This window comes from Coccinella septempunctata, chromosome 3, assembly GCF_907165205.1.
Source record: "Coccinella septempunctata chromosome 3, icCocSept1.1, whole genome shotgun sequence".
In the NCBI taxonomy this organism is placed as follows: domain Eukaryota; kingdom Metazoa; phylum Arthropoda; class Insecta; order Coleoptera; family Coccinellidae; genus Coccinella; species Coccinella septempunctata.
This window is the reverse complement of record NC_058191.1, coordinates 26,634,133-26,661,879: the sequence shown is the minus strand read 5'-3', so window position 1 is coordinate 26,661,879 and position 27,747 is coordinate 26,634,133. Positions and strand designations below refer to the sequence as shown.

Sequence of the window (27,747 nt, the reverse complement as noted above, 5' to 3'; positions counted from 1 at the left end):
GCTGCTCGAAAAAATTACATGAAACACCTACACAAAAAATACTCCCTAAAAATTTTTCGCAACTGTACATTTACTCCCTGTATATACAAGAGACCACAAATTATCGGCTACACCCCGTATCCTAGAGTCAAAACTGAATCCCATCGACGAACATGAACAAGCCAGATGTTGCTATTAGCAGACAAGTGTGAATTTGGTGTCCGCAGAATGCTGCAGTATTATTTACCTAGATCCATTAGGATAATTAGTAACTGAATACCGTAATTATGGTACATGGCGTCTCGGCTAGTAGTCAAGAAGGGATTAGGGTGGATATACCTGATAGGATTCCTTGTTTGGAATATATACGACTTTCTGAATACGGTAGTCTTTGAACTCATAGCAACTTAGCGATTAGTCATTATAGCGCTATTGTTTTCTACAAAATGCCTTTCAAATACTTCATAATTATTTTATTTTGTTAATACGTATTCCTAGTTATTTAAATAACAAGCCATTTTGATTAGGATTCAAATAATAACACTCTTTTAGAAAATTATCTAATTCATTAAATCACAGGAAAAATATCGCTTCGATTGATTGTTGCTAGGGCATTATTCAATCCATAGCAATATTATCCAATCATACTCGTGGTATTTTATCTCACTTGTGAATAAGAAAAAAAATATTTTACTGAATGGATAAATGTCAACTTATCTTTGCTGCTATGGATTGAATAATGTCGTCTTTAAATTTCCATTGCGCACCATTATCGAAACGTTTAATACTCAGTGACGACTACATTATTCATGAAAATTATAATATGTCAAACTCAAAACTGAAAATTGTGAACATTTTGTATTAGAACCCCTCTCCACACTTGAAAATTTACTTGATTCCCTTTCATTCAAAAAAAAACCTGATATTCTATAATCTATTTCTATAATCCAGCATAGGATTCGCTCTACAGCAACTAAACAGATAGAATTCCAGGAAAATTAATATCTGTCCACGGAGAGAACTTCCTTGTTTGATTGACACCGGCTATACAACACTCGGTGTGCCATTTCATCGCCAGAAATTATTTTATGTCTCACACGTATCAAAACCACCATCCAAATATCGTATATCATATAAATAGGTTTGTAACAGACCTACCACCTCGAGATATTTCCGAGAAACTTGAATAGTATGCTCTCGTGAAATTTGAGAGGGTGAAGTCGAATAGATTGAGATTATGTTGAAAGAAATATTTTGCGTGTGTTGGTTCCAGGGCTATAATCCACGATGACATTTAACAGATCATATAATGACACGATTTTCTCATTATCTCTGGTCCTCCAGATGAGAGATGCGATTGAATAAGCGAATATCATTCTTAAACTAGCAGGGTTAACAGAATCTTTATGAATGTCTATCTTGTTCGGACTCGTTTTGAAAATCTTCGCTTGTTGCAAGAGTTATTGTCTTTTCGCGTAAAAAATTACTTACATTTCTTTTTTTAAGAAAAACGAAACAAGTTGCATTCTTATGTGGAATGTGCCTCAATTGATGCGAAAGATTTTAGAAACTGATACTCCAACAAAAATTATTTATTGGATAAAAAAATCCTTTCCCAACAAATGGCAGAAAAAATATGGTTTAGTCAATAATCACGAGATTAGTTTTTTCCCATTGCTTTGCGATAATTCAACAATTTATTTAGGTTCGTATGAGTAATCATTTTCAAGATTTTTTTTTTACTTTGTCATTTCGAAAGTTTTGTTTGGGTGACTTTTTGTGAAACGTTCTTTTTTGACTAGTTCAACCTTCTGTTAAAAAAAAAGCCAGAGCTTTAAATACACCCTGTATTTCAATAAAGATTTCTGTTTCCTATGTTAGAGAAAGAGCCTCAATGTGAGAAAAATGATCTACTACAGCTTTGTGAAGCTCGAAAAAAAAGTCTCAGATATCATCTTTCTAACTCTCTTGGGTGAGCTACAGTAATTAGTTTCAACATTTCAAATATATATTTTTTTTGAATGTTCCATTTAAGAAGGCCTTTCCACTATCATGAAATAAATTTCTGAGGAATTTGATGAAGTGTATAAGGCATTTATTTCTCATTAAAAATGCCCTCTACTGCATAATTTTTATGCCAGGTTGAAAAATTCCGAATTCAAGCAAGAAACTATATTCACTGCTTTGCGCTTTCGGCTTTAGTGTAAGATTATGTTAGGAGAGGGGATGGGCATTATCGAGTCATGATGTTGCATAGAATCTGCGTCTGCGTGCATCAGCAACGAATGAAAAGATGCGTAGGTACTCAAAGATTGTTTGTTGACTTGTTGATTTAGTGGTTCATAACGGTTGTAAAGAGCAAGCGCAATTCCATTTTATACTAGGGAAAATCCATCTGCGCTTACTCTGTGCAGTTCACAACCGTTGTGAACTACTCTACGAACAAGTCTTATACATAGCGAGGATTGTAGTTACAACTTTTCAATACTATGATAGTCAAAGTATTGGGAGTTGAAACATTTGTAATTCAGACGGTCTAATTGTTCCTCAATGATTTTAGGCGCAGTAATGATATTTGTTAAATCTGTTTTCTCTTCAAGGAGATTGTCAATTAGTCGATGAATCCTTCTGAATAAATTCGTCCAGCAAAGAGGGCGGTTAACTATAAGTTATTCAGAATTTTCGTTGTGTTGCACGAACCTCTTCCAATAAAACCTATATAACAGACCAGTAATAAATTGTTGATAAAATTGCGAATATTCTATTAGAAATATAGCCCCAATATTCAATTCAACCAGAGAAATATCGTAGCAGTTCAGCCAGAATATTGAGAAATTACTTCAATTCTATCTTATTAAACGAGGTTTCAAGACCTACCTATATGTATCATCCGGATATCCCAATAAAGCAGAATAAGAACCCATCAATTTGAATGTACATCCGATATCGGAGAGAAACGGTATAATATATAATCAGTAATAGAGAAATGCACTTAAAAGGGACATCCCATACTTCCCGAAATTTGGAAATAAATAAGAAAAATTGGACATAACTCAGCTCTATTCGGAGATGGAGGAATGGCTGCTCGAACCATTCCGCTAATAAGACTCGGCCATTTGCTGTATTAGAAATAAAAATAACACAAATTGCAATAATAAAATGGACTTGGGATGTCGTCATCAATACTGTCCTATTGCTGTCTGTAATATACTTAGGGGTCTGCATATATCAAATATCTGACCATTATCCAAATTGACTGCTGTAATCAACTGAAAAGAACCCGTTTAATCTTCTTTTATAGACCGCCATACTTTTATCTATGTGTTTTTTATGTACGGATATCCCTTTAATTTTATAATGGGTTCCTCAATTCTCTTTTCAATTATACCACAGTAAATAGTTCTTTGATTGCAGAATGGTTGCTGATACGTAATTTTATGTAATATAGCAATTACTATTAATGTTTTTATTAATATCTAATCTTCTTAAATTTCAATACAAACAACATGATTTAAGCGAGATCATTAGAGTTTTGTTGGTCAAATGTCAATAAAGAATAAAGGTAAACTTAAACTGAAAAATTTGAGATATTGTTGTAATCAACATTTTTGCCTTTTCAATTACAAAGATTTCTCCTAGAAATAAAAAGCCAACATAGTAATTTTAAAAGAGTTTTGGATTTGTGTTCACCCAGTGATGCCTGTTCCAGTGTTTATTCATGCAATTACTGCATTTGTCATTATTCACGAACTTTAAAATATGTATGTCATATCATTCGATGTACACCGACTGTTTTATTTCAACAGCCTACCCATTTGCAACTGATTTTAAAGCATTCATTTCTGAACAAACTGGAACGATTACTATGTAAATATCTTTATCTTTGGTGCATATACAGGATGTGAAGTGGTTGATAACTCAAACATAGATTTATTTTGGTCATCTGCTGATCGAATATTTATATTCATTTATCTGTCCACTTGCTGACTTGATTCTTAGTAGTTTCAGGTCTTGTTATCAATTCCTGGCTGAAAAATTTAAGTTGTCGAACGGAAGGTGATGCCTTCGCATTTATTCACCGTTTCGTATTATTCTGATATACATATATATTGCGCGTCTCCAATTTGGAAAAAATTCAGGAAATGAAAGACAGATTTTTTCATACTAGCGATGGTTGAGATTAAGTGATACCTACGCGTAATTTTCGTGATTTCGTTCTAGAATTAACAAAAATATCAGATAAACTTACTCAAAACTTTGTGGAAGTTATAGAAAATTCAGTTATTTTAAATTTCGACTAGGTATGTATTCAGTTGATTTACATCAAGTAAGATCCAAATTATTCGTTCTATGAATTGAATTCAAATTACTGTTTTTGGCTGGATACTTCTCACAAATTTAATGTCATCATCCATTTTTACTGCACTCTTTTTTTTTCTAAAAAAAAATTTAAATATATTTCTGGTACCGTAGGTATGTCGAAAATAATTGTCCTTTAGTTGACAATTCGGTAGGGAATCGACTTTCGGGCCCTTATAATTTAGGGGGTCCTCTAAACTTTGCTAAGAACGAAATCGTAGTGAAGTGTCACTTAAATAGGCTTAGGTGTCAAAAAATTGTTTAGGATCTTCGGTGAAATAGGCATTAGGAAAGCGTTTCGTGGATGAAGCTGACAATGTTCAGATGAGTAGTGGTCTTTTTCAACATATACCTATAGTGTAGAAATGCTGTGGTTTCCAGAACTATTAATCGAATTTGTTTATTTTTTATCATTAAAATTTATTTATTTTCTCTATTTACGTGTACGATACATTCTCCAATACATTCTATTCAGCTTCTCCTTGCTCAACTTGTATATTTATGAATAAATCCATTTTCTCATCGGATAAGAGAAACAACCCTTGAAAAAATGACCAGAATGAAGCAGAATTGTTATTTTTCAATAGTTTGGTTTTCATCGAAGCAACTGATACCCCTCTGATCAAAATTACAGAGTTCCACAAGAAACTCTGATGAGACGGGGACGAGAAAAGAATGAGGAAATGAGATATTCCGAAAAAAACGTAACATCCAATTTCATTACATTATCTCAGAAAACCGTTATCTGGCTATTTTCCCCCTATACATCGAATTGAAAAACGTAAAATAATTACTCAGAAACAATGGAAATGTAATGGAAAGCTGAACAAAACCGAGCCTTAGAAGAATTCCAATAAAAACGATATCGCTGAAACTCAATAAGTGAGTAATATCTGGAAACAATAAGTTCCAGGCCACAATCGCAATCGCATAAAGTCAAATATCAAAGAATCCTGAAAATTATTAATGAAAGCAAGCAGACAGCGTGCGGTTATCAGGACGGAGTATTTCATCGAATTGCGATTAAAGGGCACCACCCACGTTCGGTTTTTGCGTCTGCCAGGAAATTCGGACCGGATCGGAGTGAGACTTCTTAGATGCCAAACAAATATCGACATTTTCCACGATACATTCAAAGAGTGGAAGCCGTTTGCAAAACTTTCCAGTTTCAAATTTTTTTAATCGGAGTTCTTCAGTTTGATCTGGCAAAGTAGAAAGAGCTGCGGACTTACTCTTTTAATTGTGAAATAAGGCATTTGATCACTTTTGGCGACTTCCAGAATATATACAGGGTGATTCAAAACTCGAGGCGAAAAATTGATGGACTGATATTCTTGAATAAACGTAAAAAAGTTTTTGGCCGATGAGGATTCGTTTCCGAGTTTTTGGACATAATGTTTCTTTATGCAACCAATTAAATTTCATAAATCACAGTAAGGCTAGAAATAAATGAGATGAATGTCACCTGGTGACAGAACACTTATTGTTCGCCAATTTAAAAGTTGCTTTGCTAGTTTGGTCCTTCTGTTAAACATGCAGTTTTCTAACGAAGAATATGCAGATATTATTTTTGTGTACGGTTTTTGTGATGGCAAAGCATTAAAAGCTTGTAGGAAGTAAAACATGAGATTTCCTAATAGTCGACAACCATCTCGCCGAGTGTTTCCTGACGCTTATCAAAGGCTGCGACAGTTTGGAATTGGCATTTCTTGTAGTGGTGCTAGTGGTGCTACCCGGAATAATTACTATGATGCTATGAGAGAAGAAGAAGTGATAGATTGTGTGATCGATGATCCGGAAATTAGTACCAGGCGCATTGCTGCCCATCTTAATGTGTCTAAAAGTTTAGCTTGGAGAACCTTGAAAACCGAAGTTCAACATCCATTTCATAAACAAAAAGTACATAATTTGCACCCAGGAGATGACATTCACAGACTCGCATTTTGTCAATGGCTTCTTCAGCAGAATGAACAAAATGAAAATTTCTGAAGGGAGACGCTATGGTCGGACGAAGCTACTTTTACTCGAGATGGCATAAAAAATTCCCATAATGAACATGTATGGTCTCCATTAATGTAATGACGGAAAATTACTACCAATCCAAGTCCTGCTTGATCATTTGAATGCCGATGCGTACTTGCAGTTTTTGGAAAACAATCTCGATAATTTGATAGTAGATTTTCTTGTGGATTTTGGTATACAATCGTATGTGGTATCAGCACGATGGAGCACCACAGCGTGTTGGACGAATTGTTGTCGCCTGTTTAAACCAAAATTTCAATGGTAGATGGGTTGGCGTGGTCAGGTGCTATGGCCATCGAGATCACCTGATTTGAATCCTTTGGATTATTTTGTATGGGGACATTTGAAACAACAAGTTTATGCAGTGGAAATTAATGATAAAGAACAATTAATGGAACGAATTATTAAGGCAGTCGAATCCACTAAGAATAGGGAAAACATGCAATTAGTGTACAATTCCCTTATTCTGCGTTCCAAGCATATATCGATGCTAATTTTTGAACATTTGATTTCATTTTTTCTGTATTTTTATCAGCTATTTAAGTTCAAAATTGAAGACATGCAGAAATTTTGAACAGTTATATCTCGGAAACAAGGCAATATCCAAAAAATTTATTTTACTTCTTTTATCAAGAATAGTAGCCTGTTTGCGTTCCTCAATTTTTCGCCTCGAGTTCTGAATCACGCTGTATATTCTGGAGGTTCAAATAATAGTAATGAAAAGTTATTACTGTGTAATATATTTGTCTGGCCAGTCTGGCAGTGGCATGGACTCCTTAGAAAGGAGCAATAGGCCGGTGGAACGAAGGACTGAATGGCGATTAAGGCTGTTAAAAAGAGAGAGGAAGAGCCAGGGATTTTGAGGATCAGGGTAGCCTTTCAATTAGTTTTTTGATTGATTTTGTAGCCGCCAGGAGCTCCACTTAATTGGAAGCGTTGATTACAGTCGAGGCCCCCTTTGATGTTCGCTCGGTATAATTGGTCTCTTCAAGATTGATTATGAATTCTGTTAATCGATTCCTCAGAGTCGGTTGCAGTTGCAGATATTGAATTTGTAATGAACAACTTCGGATAACTGAAGTCCCAGGGTTTGATTTAATTCCCACTCTTGCCATGAAATATAATTAACTAATTGGTTTTCGGGCTGAAACTTCTCACCCCAGCACGGATTTATTGACATTTTTCGGTGGTCCCGACACGGACATTCGAATATTGACGTTGACAGCTGCAACGGGTTCGGTTTATATCGTGATTGCTTTTTCGGTGTCACATTCTCCGTTTGACCTGATGCAATGAGAATTTGACGCTCAAAATCCTTTCAAACACAGAACCTATTTTTTCCGTTATTATTTTTTCCTGCAGTTCCAGTTTTTTCATTCATTTCAGTTGATTAGATTGAAAATTAATCAACCCTAAATAACAGAAAGAGTCGGGGCTTGTGATATAATATGATGAAAGTGGGTAAAATCGGTTAGGATACTGCAGTGTTTTTTTTTTGTGCTTGGAATCGAAAACTACCCCAAATTATTATATATACAGGGTGAGTCTTTGACTCGTACAAATATTTCAACAAGAGATTCTTAAGGTTGAAAGAAACCCTTTTTTCTTATTCTTTTTTCTCCGATTCGTCGCTGATAAAAAGATGTAGGCATTTCAAGTTTTCATAATGAGCTGTCACACCCCTTGAAAATCAAAATTACTTTCAGAATAACTAGCTACATCTTTGACACTACACATCTGTAGATCCTTTAAACACAGTTCTATTCAGCCAAAGTACCAAATTTTTCAAATATAACAGATACTTTTTTGTTCAAATTACTCGAAAACGGCTCATTAAACGAGAAAATATTAGGAATACTTTTATTTTACAAAATGCCCAAATATTCATTAGATAGCGTCCTAATTAGTTTCGAGAATTGGGTTCTTTGAATTTTTGGTATTTTTATGGTATGTAATGGTCATAATGAGAAAACTGGAAGACGTGTGGGTGATATCTCGTGTTCGAAAAACATTAATCAAATCATCAAATAAATGAAAAGCTATATTCCGAAATTCATTTCATTCGATGAAACCGTTTGTGAGAAAACATTTTTTTGTGGTTTTCAACAGCCTGTATCTTTTAAACCGAGCCAATTCTGAAAAAATGATAAAGGAAAAAAAAAGTTTCTTTCAACCTCAAGAATCTACTGTTAAAAACTTTGTACGAGTCAAAGATTAACCCTGTATATGTTGATCAATGGGTGATATTATTTATTTCGTACATTGTCCAAACACTTTAAGCCAAAAGTTTCAAGAATTTCCGAATATTATTCAATTGTAGAATTTTTTTCTTCTCTGATGAATTCATAATATGACAACCTTGTTCCTTACCTCTTATCTTCATTATACAAATACAGTAGATTTTTGACGTCAGAAGAAACACTTTTTTTATGGTTTTTCAACAGCCTGTATGTTTGAAACCAAGCCAATTCGGAAAAAATGGTAAAGGATAAAGGTGATTCTTTTGACCTCAAGAAACTATGGTTGAAATATTTATACGAGCCAAATACTCACCCTGTATACTTATCGGTATATAATAATTTTGTAAGCACCGAAAGGGAACGGTAAGAGGGGAAATCAGTTGATTTAGGGGGCTGGGAAATAGCTTCTTGTGAGAGAGCCGCGGAAAATGCTGAACAAAAGGCAAATAATTCTGGTAGCCAGATCGGAAATAGAGTGTAAAGATTCAGAAATCTGAGATTTTTTTGACGTTTACCAAACGCAAATATAAACAAATCCATGTCAGTCGTGGACAAATCTGACAGAAGTCAGGTTAACACCGATCGAAACCAGTAGCTACAAATCATTCTCTTCGATATTTCAAAAAGAAATCTCCCTCTCAAATGCACCTTAATGCGTCTCTGACCGAAGTGCTTCTTCGACGCCTGTAACTTATACGGTTATTTTCAATTTACTTAAAAGGGCCTTGGCTACTGTAAACTCGGCTTCCTCACAAGAATCGACACTTATAATGCTGAAATTATTACACTTTCGCCAGATTACGGTTTTAAACTTATTATGGGAATTACGAAGATTAAAAAACATTTACAGACATTGTTTCTCTCTCCCTCTCGCTCCAAGGATCGTTTCACATAGGCTGAAAGTGAGTTGGTAATGGATTTTCATTATTTGTTGTGATGTTTATGTCTCGTCACTTTCGCAGAATATACATGAGATAAGGATACTCTGGATGCTTTTGTGGGTAGGTAAGTGGGATAATTTTTCTCGGGTTTCATAGATTTTGCAATGAGAAGAGTGAATTTTTGTATTCTATAACGGAGATATTTCTACTGAAACATTATTGGGGATTCAAATGTAGATTGCTTGGTAGATACTTTTCTAGGTTATATTTATTTATTTCAATTCTGTGATTCAAACTACAAATTATTGAAGATCTCTTGTGACCAGATATTAAGCTGCTTCTGGACTTTTAAGTCTTACTGGGATGTCAATCATTCTTGAATGGACTATACAGGTTGTCTGTAAACAAATGCGAAGGACTTAGGGAGATGATTCCTCGATGAAAATAAGTACGGGTAGTTCCTGTGATTTTTTTTCGAAATCGACCTCCCTTCTAAGATACAGACTTTGGAAGGCGAACACGAGTTGACAGTTTTTAATTTTTTTTACGGGTTGTAAAAAACACTGGGTCATAAAATTATACATAAAATGAAGCACTAAGTAGATGTTACTCACACAATTTTTTTACATCTCATAACTTTATTATTAGGGGTTGAAAATACCAACCTTTTATGATTTTCCTTCAAAAATTGTTTTCGGGGGATGGATTTTCGGAGAAAAAAATTCTCTCATGGTTTCCCATTCAATTTTGGAGAAAAAAGTCTCAAAACTTCGATACAGTCGATACTTTTCTCGGAATAAATGAAAACTTACGTATAAAATTGAAACCGTTAATTACAAACTAGTGAATGCCGTTTTTGTATTGAGATTCTTTATGTATTACTCCCCCTGTATATCGTATGTCCTTTTTTTCTGTAAAAACATCAATTTTGTTTTTTTTTTTTAATTTGAGGTATTGGAGAATTTTGCTGTCATTGAACGAAGGAGTGAATCGCAAGATATCGTTCGAAATGAAGGTTCATTCCACCCTCAGCGGTTAGCTACCCTAGAGTTCCCCTAATATAATCGTTCCAGAATGAAATCAAGGAATTAATTCGTCCAGTTAGGTTCGAGAGTCGATCCCCGTTCACTTCAGGACTTCCCGGCAACACAAAAGAATAATAACCTGAACGATAAGAAGCACCAAACTTGAAAGTATCTGTGAAATAACCCCGTTAATTAAGTTTGTCATTTAACTCTACACTGACGGGGCAAATTTGGGTTTTTAATTATTTCTGTTCAGCATTTCCTCAGTCGGTTCATTATATAAAATTTAATTAAGCTGCAGACTGGTTCTAATTTAACGCTACTAATCAAGTATAAAGTTTTTTCGTTTAGACTACAGCTCGTTTAGCTGTAGAATTGACGTACGTGCGCCGGAAATCAAGCGCTGCACATTCTGTTCTGTTATCCCTCTTGTATAGTCACTCTCCGTCTTTTTTCCTATTCGGTGCCACTGTGAATGTTTTGGTTATTTAGTTCTCTGCAATGTTTAATTAGAATTTTAATGGAGGTCAGAAAAAGGAGGGGTTATTCCCTTCTTGTTTTCTCAATTGGACGTGACCTATGGAGGTCCAATTCTACTCAGGGTTGGGGCATATTCACCCCTTCTTTCATCGAAATGAAATGCCCGGAGATAATACTCATACCCAGAGCAGAAATTGAAGATATTTTCTATTTGTTGCTAACGTAAATGAAAAAAACATTCTCGCAGATTGTTTCAAATATGGGTTAACATTATCATATGTCACTTTCATTTTGTCCGATTTAAAAAAAAAGGAATCAAACGAAGTATAATAATTATTCTCGGAAATTTCGTTCAAGCTCATTATTGCTGTATAGAGTTTTAATTGATTCTCAATAGTTCGATTCACAATTCAACATGAATCTATTTTACATTTTTAAATGTCTAAATATCTAATCTTCTTGTCATCTCCTGATTTTTAGCATATTATTCCGACTCTTTGTGAAGGCCTTTGTTTTATATGGTTCCTAGTAGGAATGATTACATGATTCGAAAGCCAATTTAACATATGTGTAGCCTATGAACAAATTACTTGTGTGAGACTTTTTTTGAAAATTTGACCACTTTTAAACATGAAAGTGGTGAAATTTAGGAAATTTTGATTATTTTTGAGCTATTCATTTTTATTTTTCTATTGCTGATTTTTCTGTAATTGGATTTTTTTAACTGTAAAAACGTAAAGCTATTCATCTGTTCATTTATTAAAGTACCTGAGTTCGATATAATTCCAATAAATAAAGCAGTACAACAATTACGCAGCTCGTGGTAGCTTCAGAAGCTTTCTGATGTATGTCGGTGGAAGCATCACGAATCTTTCGGCCTATACGAGTCCAGAAGTGATACTCCACAGAGCTGTTCTATTATTTTCCTCAAATTGTTAGATCCCTTAGATAGCTAAGGGATTGGCATTTCCCAATCCCACAGAAAAGTTCACATCCACCAGGTGTTAACCTTTCCTCAATGCCCAGCATTGCCACCAATGGAAGACTCAACTTATTGTATCTTGCAAGTTGATGGCTGGGGTATTAGGATAAGCCAAGGTCATTAGAATAGTTGACTGTGTGAATCCATAACCTTGGTTGGGCTGTTCGTTAGGATGTAAATGTGATGTAAGGGTTCCATTTAAGGCACAATTGAGCATAAGTGAAGACAGCTAGTGCCTCTGTAAGATAGAGGACTTATGTCCCAAGTCAAATAGATAACTTGATTTGGGTTCATACTTCAAATGCCCCAATGTCTGCAACTCTTTCTTATTTTGCTCTAAGTTCATCAAGATGATTAATAATTATCCTTTCAAAGGTTTCTTCGAAATGAACTATAGTTGGCATAACATCCGAGATTTAAAATTGATCAGGTATTCACATTATTACAAGTTGTCCAAAATAATTTTTTCCTATTCTTTGTTTTTTACCTATAAAATTTGGATAACTCGTAGAATCATCGAGTGATTCCTCTAAAGTTGATTGTTATTGCTATTTAAGAAAGAATGAAAATATGTTTTCATTGATATCTCTTCAACACCTCTTCTGAATTATAAATTAACATACTATGTTATCCCATAAAATTACGTTTTTTGTATCATTTGGAAAAATTTATTTTATCAATAATAAAATTTCAATTATTTGTTTGTTCACGTTCGACCTAGTTTTTCAGGATCCACAACGGCGTATTTCCCTCAAAAAAGGTCTCGGCTATACAAGACACTTGAATATAATATCATCAAATGAGAGTTGTTTCAAATGTTCCATCCCTGCGAAAAACTAAACTTCAGTGGCAGCCACGTTTTTCATGCTCATCCATCCATCTGAAATATTCCCTACCACAAACAAATATCTCCCTAATTGGGTTACTCCATACTTCATTATAAGTTTCAAGGAACACGCTTATAATTAACGTAATGAACTCTTTGCTAATTAGCTGAATGCAAAGTTCGTTAGAGTGAGAACCCCAAATGGAATACCTGTTCCGATACAATGTATCACATAGAAATCTTGAATATACAACACAGCTGTCCAGAAAGTTTATTTATAAGCTCGACGTTCAATTAATTAAACGAACTTGTGAAGATACTTCGAACATGTGACGAATTTTCAATTTTGTGCTTGAATATTCAGTTCGTTCGCCTACTCCAACCAACGGGATACTGATTCTTTCATTTTTCCCTTGCATGCCAAGAAGAGCATATATTAAAAGTTTCAGGAGAATTCTAGATATCTACAGAGAATAGAAATTTAATTACGAATGCATATTATTATTCGTAATCTTCTGTCAAGTAGATGAGTTTCGAAAGATCTAGTAAAAAATGTTGCAAATAGGCTTGTGTTATTTCCGTCTTCATACTATTACGCAGACTTTGGGGACGTTATTTCATGGGATGAAAAAAAAAATTTACTTTCTTAGGAATTGGTGCCTGTTAATCATGAGCCCCAAGGAATCCTTTATTTTACGATTATTCTGTCGAAATTTGACACACACTTGCAATTCAGTTTTAGGGAGCAGAAAAACAATTTTTTTTGTCGGAAAGTTTTATACCAAATATCCGCCTTAATTTTCACCACACAACAACCCTTACATATTTTAGGTGGTATTCAGACACACCCTGTGTATGTTGCTTCGGGTTACTCACCCGGCCACTCAAGGTACATTAATATGTTGCATTTTCCATCTTTCGATATTTCCTTCATTTGTTCTCTTTCTTTTAGTTCCCAATTTTTTTTATTCCGTCTAACTTAGCGGAACATAAATATCAGAATCTATGCCTTGGCTTACCAATGCCATCCAGATTATACCGTGACTGTGTTGAGTTCACTCCCCCCAACCCCCCATTCAATTTATTGCTATTGGATTGCTGGTGTTCAATTTTCCACATTACTATGTTTTTATGCTGTTATGGTACACCTCTTTCTCTTCAATTCAAATTTTAGGCCACCTACAAGGTCAATGCATAGTCATGTAAATAATTCCAAATGGTAGTGGTGGTCAGAAAAGTCTAATCTGGCAGAAAGTCCAAAACTGAAATTTTATTTTTTTCGGGGTAATTTATAATATTATATTATTAGCTCTAGGGCTTCACTTTCAGAGTGTATTCAGTTTGCTTCAATCGAAATAAATATTAGGTTCATTCATGAGAATCACAAAAAGTTTTCAAACTGATGAACATCCTGAAAAATTTCAGAAAATGCAGAATCCAGATTGAATTTCAATCGATTTCTGATGACTGAACCGTGCTGACATCTTTTTTCGGTACTTCTTCGAAGAGCCCTCAAAGTATCGGCATCCAAAGTGTCTCAAAATGACAACACTGTAACACTGATGCCATTCTGGCAATTACAGTACAAATACCCTGAAATGCCAAATAAATGTGCAGTTTATAACATTGTAACCTAATTCTAACCTAACCAATTAATCAAGTGTTGATTTTTTTTCTACTAAAAATCGATCCACGAGGATCGTCCACAATATGGAGGAACATGCAGGTCTACAGGTAAAAAATCTCCTGGAAAGCTTCTGATAGTAGATGTTCCCAAAGTCTGGATACTCTGGTATGAAAAATCGGTCTTTCGAGCTTCTCTATACTGGGTGTATTTAAAGTTGAGGCTTTTCTACTTTCTGCAAGGGACAGAGAAACCATTGGACTAAGATTTCAAGTTGCACCTGCTCCAAACTCGAATTTTCGCCCTGGACTATAAAAATCTGATTTTATTAAGCCTCTTCAGGTATCAGTTCTTTCGAACACTCAACTGCTTTCTGTACTCCAGCTTAAGAATCATGACGTCAACCGTGGGGGTATAGGATTGCAAACTAACAAATCAAACCATCCAAAACGAACTTCATTCGGGTCTAAGAATGGACCTTGTGTAGTAGGGATCCGGAAAGCAAATAGGTAATAAGATGATAAATTGAATGAGCCTAATCTAAAATAAATAACCGGAAGAAAGAGAAAGCAAAACAGAATTGAAGTAAGTGGCACTAAACGAACTAAGTGACGGATGGGGGACGGACAAAAGGATACTAAAGGAGGATACACACGGCCAAAGGATCGATTTTTTTGATGAACCCACCATTGAAGTGTTGAAAAATCGTGTTGCAGCAAACCTTCAATACATTCCTATATATTTTTATGGGATTTGTGAAAGCCATATTTTTCGATATGATTGATTTTTTGATATTCCAGTGGCGCAGGTAGTCGACTAGAATTTTTTAATTACGCGTCTGCGCTTCTTTCAGAGGAAGGATGTGATTGTGACCCCCCCTTTATTTGAGGAAAAATTTGATTTCTTGGCCACAGTTTGTGCATGTTTGTCCTGATATTATGTTGTGTCATTTCTGCGTGTGGAAGAAATAAAAGCTTTCTCTGTTTCTTTATGATCAAACAATAAGTATTTCTTTATTTTCATCGCTTCAAAGAAGGCCGATGAAGATATTTTTTTTTTAATTTTGGTAGCTATGCATGAAATTTTTTTGTCAATGAATATAATTTTTTTTTCACATTCATCAGTTCACTTTCGTTGTTTTCCCCAAAACTATAACTCTCTGTAGCTCAGTAGTTTGTAAGCTTAGGACAGGTTTCTAAAAAAAAAATAAATAAGAATATCATATTCTGAAACAGCCTGTATAATATTTCTATATTGCGTGACATTCAATAAAAATGAGTGAGTTAGCCACTCGGTTAGCCATAAACACGAACAAGTACTAGCTAGTGTATCGTGGTTCTCAGAGGTTGTGTTAATCAATCGTCAAAAAGATGGCAGATTTCATGCAAGTTTATTTATCTTAAATCATACAAAATAATGCTCATTAAAGACTTAAAGCCCGTGACCCACGACAACGTCAAATTATAGTCAAGTCTACCTCACCAAAGCTTCTGAAGAAAATTATGATGATTGTGTATCAGATACAAAGTTTTCTAGCCTTTTGTCTGATTTACAGTCAAAAGAATACAATTTTTAGTGCGGTGTATTAGCTGATAGTAACTATCCTCTTTGAACATGGCAATTGCAACATTCTTCAGCAGCAACTGTCAGATCTGAGGATTGAACAAGATCATACTCCATTGATAAAAAACACCTAAAATATGGGACCTCTATAGATTCTTACTCAAGTACCTACATTACAGATCACCGCTCTTGTCATCTACTATATCGTGTTATTTGAATATGAAGGTAATTCTTCGCCAATAGACCAGCGTTTCTATTGTTCTATTGAGGGGAAACAATCCCTTTGAATGAAGAGAGTGGTTCATAATTAGACAAGTGAACACTAGTTGAGATCAATATAGGTTGTTGAAGAGACTATGTTGAAAATGAACAACTCCTTTTGGCAATATGTAGGCCCGAAAACTCTGAGTCTGGTCGGATGTTTCTGCGTATGCCACCCTTTAGCAGGCCGCCGGACGAAGAGGAAACAGAGAGCGCAGTACCGGGGACAATATAACCGTGAAATTGATCAGAGATGCCTCTCGAAGAGACCGCGAACCCATTTAGAATCGTTGATGCCGACAGTGTAAGCAAATCCTATTGAAACGGCTTGCTAGTGTCGATCAATCGAGAAAGATATCGATGATTCGGAAATTTGTCTTTTCCAAGGGGGGAAAACAACTACCTTCTCGATAAAATAACAGCAGATGGTAGTGTTGCCATTACTTGATGAGTTGGTTAACAGGATAGGTGATGAATCCCATTAAAATTTGTGTCAAAACTTATATAATGAAAAATACCTAGGGAATGTACAAATAACTTTAATCAGTTGGGTAATGTATGAAATACTATTCATTTCATACAGTACCTAGATATTCTATATAATACCTGATTACTATATAAAAGATATATCAAACGGAAGATGTTCGTATCTTGAAAATATGTAGGTACTGTTTTTGTCCGTTGTTACTGTCTTTTCTTTATTATTTTGAAGTTTCACTTTACATCAACGGAATCACAACTCCTGAAACCATTCAATTATTTCTCAACTATATTAAATTATATTAAAATATAATTGAATGAATCTTCATACTATAAAGGGTGTATTCAAAGATGAGGCTTTTTTCTCAACAGAAGGTAGAACTGGGCAAAAGAAGCGTTTCACCAAAAATCACCTATAAAATACTTTCAAAATGACAAAGTTGAAAAAAAAACTTGAAAATGATTACTGAAATAATATACGACCCTAGACCATTTGTTAGCTGAATTATCGCAAAGCAGTGGGAAAAAACTTATCTCCTCATTCGACCATGTGGTTTCGTTACAGATATTGGCTCGTTCGATATTTACGTGGTAATGAAAATGGCAACTTAGGATTGCCAAATTGTTCTCATTATTTTTCAGTAACTCACACGATTTCATGAAATGTCTCATTTCGATACCAACTAACAGAAGAGACTTAGGATACAAGTGTAAAAAATAGAATAATACTTCAAAATCTCACCAATCAAATTCTCTAAATTATTCACGATTTTTTTCACAATGAGCATCACAATCTTCTTGTTCGAACATTCCAACAATCGTCGTAAAATGGGATGATATGGGAAAATTTCATAGCACTTTTTCAACATAACTAACATAAGCACTTTCAAGTAACTGCCTCGATTTTCTAAATTTTATTTCATTCTGAATTGCACGATACAACAATTACGATTCTCTCAAAAGTGACCTGATACATCTAATCGGACGAACTTGGTACTGAACCACTCATTGTCCAGCCATATGTTTATGATTTGTTTCGTTTTTGCGATGCTGGAGTCGCCTTCCACAGTGCCGTACTTAAAATTCAATGAAATTTTGTCGAACTTCTAGTGGTTGTATCTCAGCCGTCTTGGATATTTTATTTAGACAATTTTTGGTTAAACGAGTCATTTTGATGAGTTCTACCTTCTGTCAAAAAAAAAGCCTCACCTTTGAAAACACCCTGTATATTCTTTCTGTTATTCATAGAAAACTCGCCTCCTCGTTTTTGAATTTTTATAAGTTTCTCACAAATAAATTATTATTCTGTTTCACAATATAACAGCTTCTGAGAAACATCATTTATTTTAGATTTCGATTATTCGGAAAAATTTATGTACCTATACCTATATATACATGTTGAGAAGGCTGGAGTAGTTTGGGTACCAGGCAATCGTTAATACAAAGATCAACAATATATCGCTCCATTCATCTATATTTAGCGGTTCTTCCTCAGAATCATAAAATCATATGAAAGACAAAATCACAGTTGATTGACTGGTACCCGAACTACTCCTCCCTACTTTCTTCGACGAATAAATAATTCATTACATTTATGTTGATATTTTTTGAGAGATTCATCCATGAAATTAATATAATAAAAGTCTTTCAATATACAGTAGTGTAAATATTTTAATTTTTTTTTGGTACTAGCGGTCCTTGTTCAGGAAGAATATAGTTATAAGCAATAACTTATCAAATTTTACTGATGAAAACCTATATATTTGGATACTTCTCTATCAGAAATAAGAACTCTTTATAGTGAATGTCAGCAACATGTCTGAAAATCTGATCAATAAATTTTATAAGCATTTCTATCCAAAAAATATCGAATTTTTAAAATATCCAATTGTTGTTCAAGCCTATAACGAATTGAGGAATGTATACTCGTATATAAATCATAATACTTCCTCCTTCTAGAGGATACAAATAGAAATGTACCCATATTTGATCGTCTTGGGAATCCGCCCGTCCTGGATTTGATTTCTCGTAAATATTAGGGATACGTCCATCCTTCATTACTGCCAGACTTGGAGGCGCTACCTCAGATCGATCTGATCTAGTTAATGGATCCAATCAGCCAGTAGTGCAGGACGAATGACTCCAGAATAATTCCGAATTCAATCATGAAAATGTTCCAATTCACGGTTTTATTGGCTCACAATCAGGAAAGCAATATACGAATTGCATAGGTTATTAATGATGTGATTCATGAATCGAGCCATGACCTCTTACCAGATACTGGATGTTTTCTCCTCCTATACGATTCCTCAGTGTCTATCGTATCGGATTGCTGCTCGTGTTTCGACACGACAGCCAATCGGTCAAAATGTAAATTTAGAAAATTAAATGGTCAATTGTGGCTACTTTTCACAAAAATGTTTTTTTTTCTTAATTTCGTCAGTGGAACATTCAAGTCATTCTTTCAGTTGTTTGTCACCTCTTCTTTAGAAGTAACGTGCTTAAAAATAAAAAATAAAAATGGGTATTCAAAATTTAAAGCGTTTCGTTTCTATTGCACAAGTTGGCAACATCGGATGAAATATGCGTTGATAATAAAGGACAACAAAAACACTATCTTGATGAGATAGACGAAGATGGCTGTCTATGAAGTCTGCGACGAACGAGGAAGGTCGTAAAATTTTATTGGATTTTTATGGCTGGTTGCTGTTGAGGCTCATCGCCAGTGAGTACGCGCCTTATGATGGCTGTACATCAACAGCTGTTATTTTATGAACAAGCCATTGTTCTTTTTATTTTCTAGTAGGCGCTGTTGCCAAATCGTAAACTAGAAACGAAGCGATTTAAATTTTAAAACCTCATATTTGAAGAATGATTTTGAATAATTTCCTCGGTGCATTTGAAAAATTTATGAATGAAACTCATAATTATTCAGTTTAAACTTGCATACCCTGTGATAATCCAAATTGAGGAGAATTCACCATTTTGTATTTCCATAGCACTCTCAGATACGCGGTAAATTTTGAATTGATTCCAATTCTCTTTATAGTTTCGATATCTTTTTCGAAACGGAAAGTGCGCTCGAAAACGAAGTCATTTCAACATCAACTTTTCCAATCAGAACATGCTACATCTATTGCGGGTTTTATTGGAAAAACTTCTGCTTTTTATAAATTGCATCGCCCTGGACGTGCTTCATAAAACAGGGCCGATTCCATTTTCAGATATTAGGATACTTTATCCTACCTCCGAAGACTGCCTGCGCTTCTTTTCATTTAGTATCCGTATTGTATGTTGGCGATGGCGAATTTTTCATGGAAGTGTCGCTTCACCAATCGCCGTTTTCGAGATTATTCATTTACATTTATCCTATTAGCCGAAACGGAAATGGAAACATTAGATAGAGTTACATTTTAAATCGAAGCAACCCATAGCGAGCGTGCCTACATCTAAGAACAGTAGCAATATACCGGTTTCGCTCTTATTTGAGCTCATCAGTATCGCATAACTCGGAATTGAGATTTCTGATAGTTCCATTATTTTCATTATTTTACATAGTTTATTTGGCCTAATCCTTATTTTACAACATTATTTTCGTGATAACTTCCGAACGACTTAACCCATAAATTAAATTAAAGAATATAGAAAAGAAAGGGATTCAAGAAGTGCTATTAAGAATTCAGGTGCGCTCATTCAAATAGTAGGTAACCCTGATATTCTAATATCAACAACATATCAGACGGTAGCGAACATATTCAATGTAGATGAATTTATATCACGTTTCATCTGAAACTAAACAACTTATATTTCAGCTGAATATTTCCCCAATCAGAAAGATTTGAATGAAGAGGATAACAAAGAATTTTCTTCTATTGGGAGACACAGAAAAGTGTTGGCATTTGAGAATTTTATATAACTAGCTGACCCGGCAAACCTAGTTTTGCCATTTAAATTATTTCTAGGGTAGATAATAATAACTAACTCATCGTGATTGCTCGATTGGTCGTAAGAAAAAGGAATGCCTTTTTTTCTGTTCTGTACAATTTTTTTTGGGAATATTTTGTTATATAAACCTTGCCCTAACAATAATAAACACAACAAAAAAAGAATTGTCCAATTTGGTGCGATCGTTTGAAAAATAAAGCATTTTGAAGTAAACCATAGATCCTCTTTTATTAATATTATAATATATAATATATAATTATTATCATTTAACAGAGTATTAAAAATAAACAGCCATAAATAGGAGCCAGTTTTTGGACTTCCATTGATGCGAGATGATTTTTGTTGCAGGATTTAACATTCTTGTAATTATCTATTAGATACCCATTCCTAACCACTGCATAATATGCATTTCATCTTCGGGTTGTTTTTTTTGGAATCTACAACTGATGTAACGTATCCAACCTGTAGCTAAAGAAGATAACCAACATTAACTCTGCTCAAGCTACTGGATATTGTGTAAATTAATTCAATTGTCTTCCATAGCAAAAATGAATATATTTAAAAACTGTATGTCTTGTATTAGCCATGAAAATAACTAGATTTGGTATGCCTTCAATCACTTTGTATAAACGTCAATTATGTTCGGCACATATTTTCCGAAATGATTCGACATTGTGATAAAATACGTAATTACTGAGACTTTTATGTAAAACGGACAACATAAGGCTGATATAAAACCCAAATTTGTTTTGACAAGCGTTATAACCCCATATTTTCGTACTATACAGAATGAAATGTGTCAAATTTCTATGACCAACCGAGTGCTAAAATAAAAGTGAATGGAGTATAGCTGACCTGGCAGATGTCCTGCATTAGTGATGGATTATGAAGGTAGTAATTAGCAGTAAAATGGGAAGAAAAAATCAAATAAGAATAGTAGTAGAATACAAAAGAAAAAAATTATTTTGAATTCTTTATCGAAAAAATAGGAAAAATTAATTAATATACTTTATCCACAACTGAGATAGATTCAAGTAGTGCCGGGACACCCTGTATAGTTATCTCACCATTGAATGAATATGGGACACCTCAATACGTTATGTTGTTATAATAACACCCCAATCAACTAGCTGCAACTGTCAAAACTGCATATATGCTTTGAAAAATTATCTGAAGGAGCTTCATTCAGGACGTGAGGTAGACGACTCTATGTATCGAGGAACTTGTCAAGAAAGTTTCAAGCACGTCTTGCACCTCGTTTCATCTTGTATTATATGGCACGTGACGGATGTTTTTCAGACGAATTAATTCCGTTTGGGGGAAATTGGCATGAAAACCCGCGAAGAATATTCGAAATTCAAATGAAAAGTGAATTGGCAAATATCGCGCAGAATGAGGAAACATGGGATGAATACGAACACAGAAAAGGGATAAACCTCATGAAATAATTGTTCTTTTTGATGGCAACTTTGTTGCAAGCACACAATAAAAAACATAACTAGAATCTGAGAGGACGAGTGGAGAGAGCCTTATGAAATAATTTTTCTTCCTGGAGGAAACTTTATTGCAAATATACCTTTTTTGTTTTGAGCGAAAATAATTAACTTTATAATGATAGGGTGGAATAACTGAACAACTGGAATGAGATTATGAAAAAGGCGGCGGGAGAATTTTTAATTTTTAGGGCAGTAAAAAGAAATAGGTAGTAATTTTAATTAAAAACTTGAGAAGTATCTTTTGTTTTAGTAGCGCGAACAAATAAAGTTTGAAGGGCGAGTGTTTTGTATCCCTTAATTAGTAGGAAATTAAAGTCTCACTGGATGGTCATTCACGGGAATTCTTAGTTTACTCCTTGTTGATTTACGCCATAATTTGAACGCTTGTTAAAGCTTCCAGGCCAATGTATATCCTTCCAGTAATTCCGAACTTTTTTCGATTAAACGTTCAGACAAAGCCGTAAAAGCGAACAATATTCTGGATTCAGCTCAGTTATTTGAAATTGAACTAACGACTAATCGGATATTTTATTCGCTTGAGTGCCATATAATTAGCAGTGGTATTTATTTTGTTTCATTGTTTGCAATAACGAATTTTCAGAATCGAGCTAGTTAAAATTCCAGCTCGGCAGAAATTTTCAACCAACATTTTTCACTGAATTTTCGGTCAATTTCCACCTCGACCAAGTCAGGGATGGATTCATAAAAATGAAATTAGCTACTGCAGGCATGCCATTTTCACGTTGTACGTAACAGAATTAAAAAATATTCTATTTTATGGTTCGACAGTTATTCAGCTGTGCCTAATAGTGACACGCTCGGTGACACGTTTTGAATGCTTCCTCAGGACAATTTTTATCATCAGGATTCACATGATATGCAACACAGATGTTTCATCAAGAGAGCCAAAATGGCATAGCATATAAAATCCTGCTCTATAATTATTCAAACATAATTTTTTCATAATTGACTGCTATCATTCAGTGGTTAAAGTCCGAGAATATTTAATTTATTAGGTTTATACCAATAGGAACCAGTTCTTTCTTATACCTGAAGAATGATCAGTAGTTGGGGAGCTAAAGTGGGAAATTCGGAATTTCCTCGAGCGTGTCAGATTAATATAAGGGGAGATATCTTGGACCCTGTAGAGTAGCTCTACCAAAAATTAGACCTGTTTATAATAATTGTCTAGAACAGCCTGTTAGAATAGTAAAAAAACGATCATTGAACATACTCGAGCGTGTCAGATTAAGATATATATCGTTAATTACATATTGAAAAGTGTATATTCTCTTAATTTGGCAATTTAAGCCTGACGAAAATGTCACTTGTACAGGGTGGGCAAATTTCGATGTTTTAGCACTACAGCTTTTAAACCAGTAGAGATAGACAAAATCTGATACCCCATTCTCGTTCTCTTTTTCTGAGAAACTAACAAGAGTAGTAGTCATTTTTTGGCCACCTTCTTTTGTTTTCGAGTTCGAAATAAGTTTATTCTCCGGTTTGAACTTTTGACGAGCACAGAAAAATAGAGCTTTATATAACAAGAGCAGTTTCCTTCCGGCAATTTCATTCTTACTATGCTTTTCACCAATTTTCACAAAATTTGAATCTAGATATATTTCATAAATTTTTATAATAATGAAAGGACTAATAGAAGGAGACTGTGGTAATCATAAGATGCTACATTTTTCTATTCTCATCAAAAGTAGAAACCATAGAAATATTGAGAAAATATTCTATATAATTTCTATTATTTATAACGTTACAAACCATATGATGTTATATATTTTTGAAATCAATAAAAATTAAGCTTACAAAAAATTGCACAGAATTCTAGTGTTTCTATTCAAAAAACATAACTTTGGGTCATAGCTTCATAATTAAAAATCCTGCTGAAAAGGCAAGCACGCCACTGGATTCTACTTAAAAAAGTGCCTATATAATGCTCTAATTTCAAAGCTGTATCATCAGTATTAGCGGAGATATAAATTTATTTCGAAATCACCATTTTTTCAATTTTCGCTTATAACGCTATAACTGACAAAAGAAGGTGGCCAAAAATGACTGCTACTCTTGTTAGTTTTTCAGAAAAAGAGAACGATAGTGGGGTATCAGGTTTTGTCTGTCTCCTCTGGTTTAAAAGCTGTAGTGCTAAAACATCGAGATTTGCCATCATATACATTCTCGAGCGCGGTAGCTTTTTTCGTGTTTTGAAGCTAATGATTCAAGAATAACGGAAAAAATATAAGTGTTTTCGCATTCATCATCAAAAATTTTTAAGCATAACATTTATCACAAATTTTGTCCAAAGCAATTTTTTCTACGTTCGAACGTTTTTGAGATATATGGCGAAAAATGTACATAAAACTGGGTTTCTACAATTACCTTGGCCTTTTTCATGTGTGGCTTAGCTTCTCGCCCTTATCGCCCTCTAACTCGAAATCGGTCAAGATTATGTAAAATTGCTTCAGACAAAAGTTGTATAGAATTTTTTTATCTACAACTATCATAATGAGTACAGAAACGATTAAATGTACAGGATGGGAGATATTTCTAAAACTGCCTTATTATTATCTTCAGTCCAGTAGTGTCGAAGGTATATGTGTTATGTGTACTCACCGAAAAATTTCATTAATAATTTTTTTTTTATTTTAAAGATATTTAGTCGGTACCAAACCTCATCCCAACCCTATTATTATATCTTGAATAAACCACTTTGAAAAACAATTTCTGGAATAGTAAGTTCTGATTTCGTTTCTTTTTCTCGGCTAAAATTCTCCTGGCAATCGAATATGATCCATTCTTTGCATAATATATATTATTCAAACCCTTATTTATTTCATGTATTGGCCTGTGCACTCCAATTTTGATACGTTAATATTTTATTGGGACGTATACGTATACGTACGTTCGGACCGAGGGCAAACATCTGCATGAAAATAAAATTTCTAATTCGTTTATTAATATTGGATGTGGAAGCGAATAAGAAAAGGTCTCCCCTTCATTCCCTGCCCTGAAAAGTCCACCCCGTGTAGCCAAAGGAGAAGGCTTGACGTTTTTATTAAACTAGCGAGGTATGTTACCGCTGGCCGGACTTGCCATATTTTATTATTGCCTTACATTATTTATCCGCATACACTGCCTTGAAATATGCAGGGCAGGGCTCGGACTGAACCGTTAAACATACTTCTCATCCAAAAGACCCAATTCAACTGAGTGGACTCGTGTCCACTGAAGCTCACAATTTTAGATGGAGCAACTAATCATGAGACAATAGTTGGAATCAACTTAGTAAAAATCTTAAGGAAAAATATGGAGAAATCTAAAACAAATTAAAGGAAGTTTTGAAAATACCCTGCTCATTTTCCAAACATTTACATATTTTCTTTGTAAGAATTGAAGAAGATTTCATATAGAATTTCTGAATTACCCACCTACTTTCCTTACATTTTTAGTTTATGAATATGTTTACAAGCCGACCCAGCAGCAGACGACCTGCCAAAATGAGACAATATTTCATCGATTGGAAGTAAAATCAAGCTGGAGTAGTATGAAAAGTGATTAAAATATTTATTTTAATTTCTTCATTGAAAAAATTGATTGAGTACATATCTATACATATAATATCGTGTACATTTTTCAGTTGAAGGGAAAAATGAGCTCTTTATGGCCGTTCCTCTTTGTAAACAACATTTTTTGTTTCGCCTGTTGCATAAAGAAACAAAGTTGAGGATTTGTTAACACAGAAACAAGCTACACACAATTGACCATGTGAAAAGCATGGATTTTCGAGATTTATGCTACAAACATTCAAGGGCTATTTATTTTAGTCATTGCGAATACAAGCATACTGAAAATTGCAAAACACTCATCGTCTTTGAAAGTAAATGTAACTTAAGAATTGCCTTGAAATAATCATTTAACTCATAACCAAAATGCTGAACATTGAGAACCTTAAATCAATATTGGGATCATGTTATTCAGTAAGTTCATTTGTGAACTGTCAATCGCCAGCTGATGGCAATCACTTGTCCATGGAAGGTAGACTGCCCAACATTCACTTGCGCACGAAATTTAAATTTCGTTTATTTTTCTTGATTTTTTACAGTTTCCTAGGCAACTTTTCCAAATTCTTCTTCCGTTAAAACCCTCTACAAAGTATGAGGAAGGCTCTTAAGAAAATATGAATGAAATCGGTTTAGCCGTTTTTAAGTGATGCGATGACAACGCAAAATAGGGCTGCAATTTTATTCAGCAACGTTGATCTTTCTTCTTTTACCGCTAACTGTTCGAAGATAACACCAGTTAATCCAGAAAAATTTCACAAGTGTTCAGAATTATTCGGTTCATCAATCCTGAATTCAAAAAAGTGGCGGCTACTATTTTTGCATATTCCTAATTAAAGTATTAAAAGAAGAACCTAAAATTATTTATATGTTGTTATCCATGCAATCTTGAAGTATTTTCAACTAATCATGTGGAGAATATAAATCAACCAAAGTTTTTCAGTTTTTTTTTGTCACTATTAGGAATCAATAATAACAGTTTCTTGCTCCAAATACAACCAGAGAGTGTGTGATACCGAGTTGAAAGCTATTTTCAAACAAGAAATAATAACCCTTATATACCCTAGCCTACCTGGTGCATTCAAAAATCAATTATTTAAAACGTCATTAAAAAGTCATATAACTCCATATATTTACTTTCAATATATTAGCCTGCTAATAGAACACTAACCTAATAACTAATTAAAATATAATCCCACAACATTAGAATTTTTCCACGTAAAAACCAATACTGGAAATTGGGATAGATAGAAGATCAACCGATTAACAGTAATTATTATCATCATATTTTCCATCCTCATTGAAACTTCTTGAACCTTATGTATCCAAAACCCTGAGCGAGACCATGAGAATAATTGATATCAGGGGAATGAGAATATTCCAACGCCCACTGCAATATTACAATCATTTAAAACAACCCTGTACCATTATTTGGTGGATTTTATGGCCCCAAGGCTATGATTTTTCTGCATGCCACTGTTTTATTTTGACTATCAAACTGCATTAACGTCCACTATATCAGTCTCGTTTATTTTTGTTGTTGCTGCATGTTAAGTTTGAATCAATTTTTGTAATTCATACACAGTAATATCAGCAAATTCAGTTATGTTATGAATGGCAGTTATTCGTTATGAATGTAACAACCCAATTTTGTTTTTCAATGAGAAAAGTGCAACAAGGAATCAACTGTCCCAAAGAATCAAGCTATTACTGAGGGATTTCTAAGACGTAATATATCAGAAGTTAGTACATGCTTGGAAGCGCATCATGATTCATAATGTCCCTGATATGCAGCTCAATATGAAACGCCGTTCCTGTGTCGAGATTTTATGAATAGGTTCAAGTAATTTGTGGAAAATTGGTAGTATCCATCAACTTCGACATCAACATTTTCATCTGCGATGGAATGTGCATATTCCATAGGTAGCATCCATTTTCAAATCTTCATTGAAGGAAAAGATGAAAAATTTATGGTATGCTACGAACGCCCCAATATTTCAGACAATCTCATTATC

General features: G+C 34.3%; 1 protein-coding gene across 5 annotated transcripts in view; it reads left to right on the top strand.

Moving 5' to 3' along the window:
• Nucleotides 1–27,747, top strand: part of LOC123310084 (LIM domain only protein 3-like) — a 107,354-nt gene that overhangs the window by 57,720 nt on the left and 21,887 nt on the right. Inside the window, exon 1 of one of the 5 annotated variants that reach the window (XM_044893462.1) lies at nucleotides 9,575–9,601. The exons of the other annotated variants lie outside the window; for them this stretch is intronic. Within the exon in view, the coding sequence (XP_044749397.1) occupies nucleotides 9,590–9,601 (12 nt within the window). The 5' untranslated portion in view covers nucleotides 9,575–9,589. Of the gene's footprint in view, nucleotides 1–9,574; nucleotides 9,602–27,747 lie in introns of those variants that run through there. 5 annotated transcript variants of the gene reach the window in all.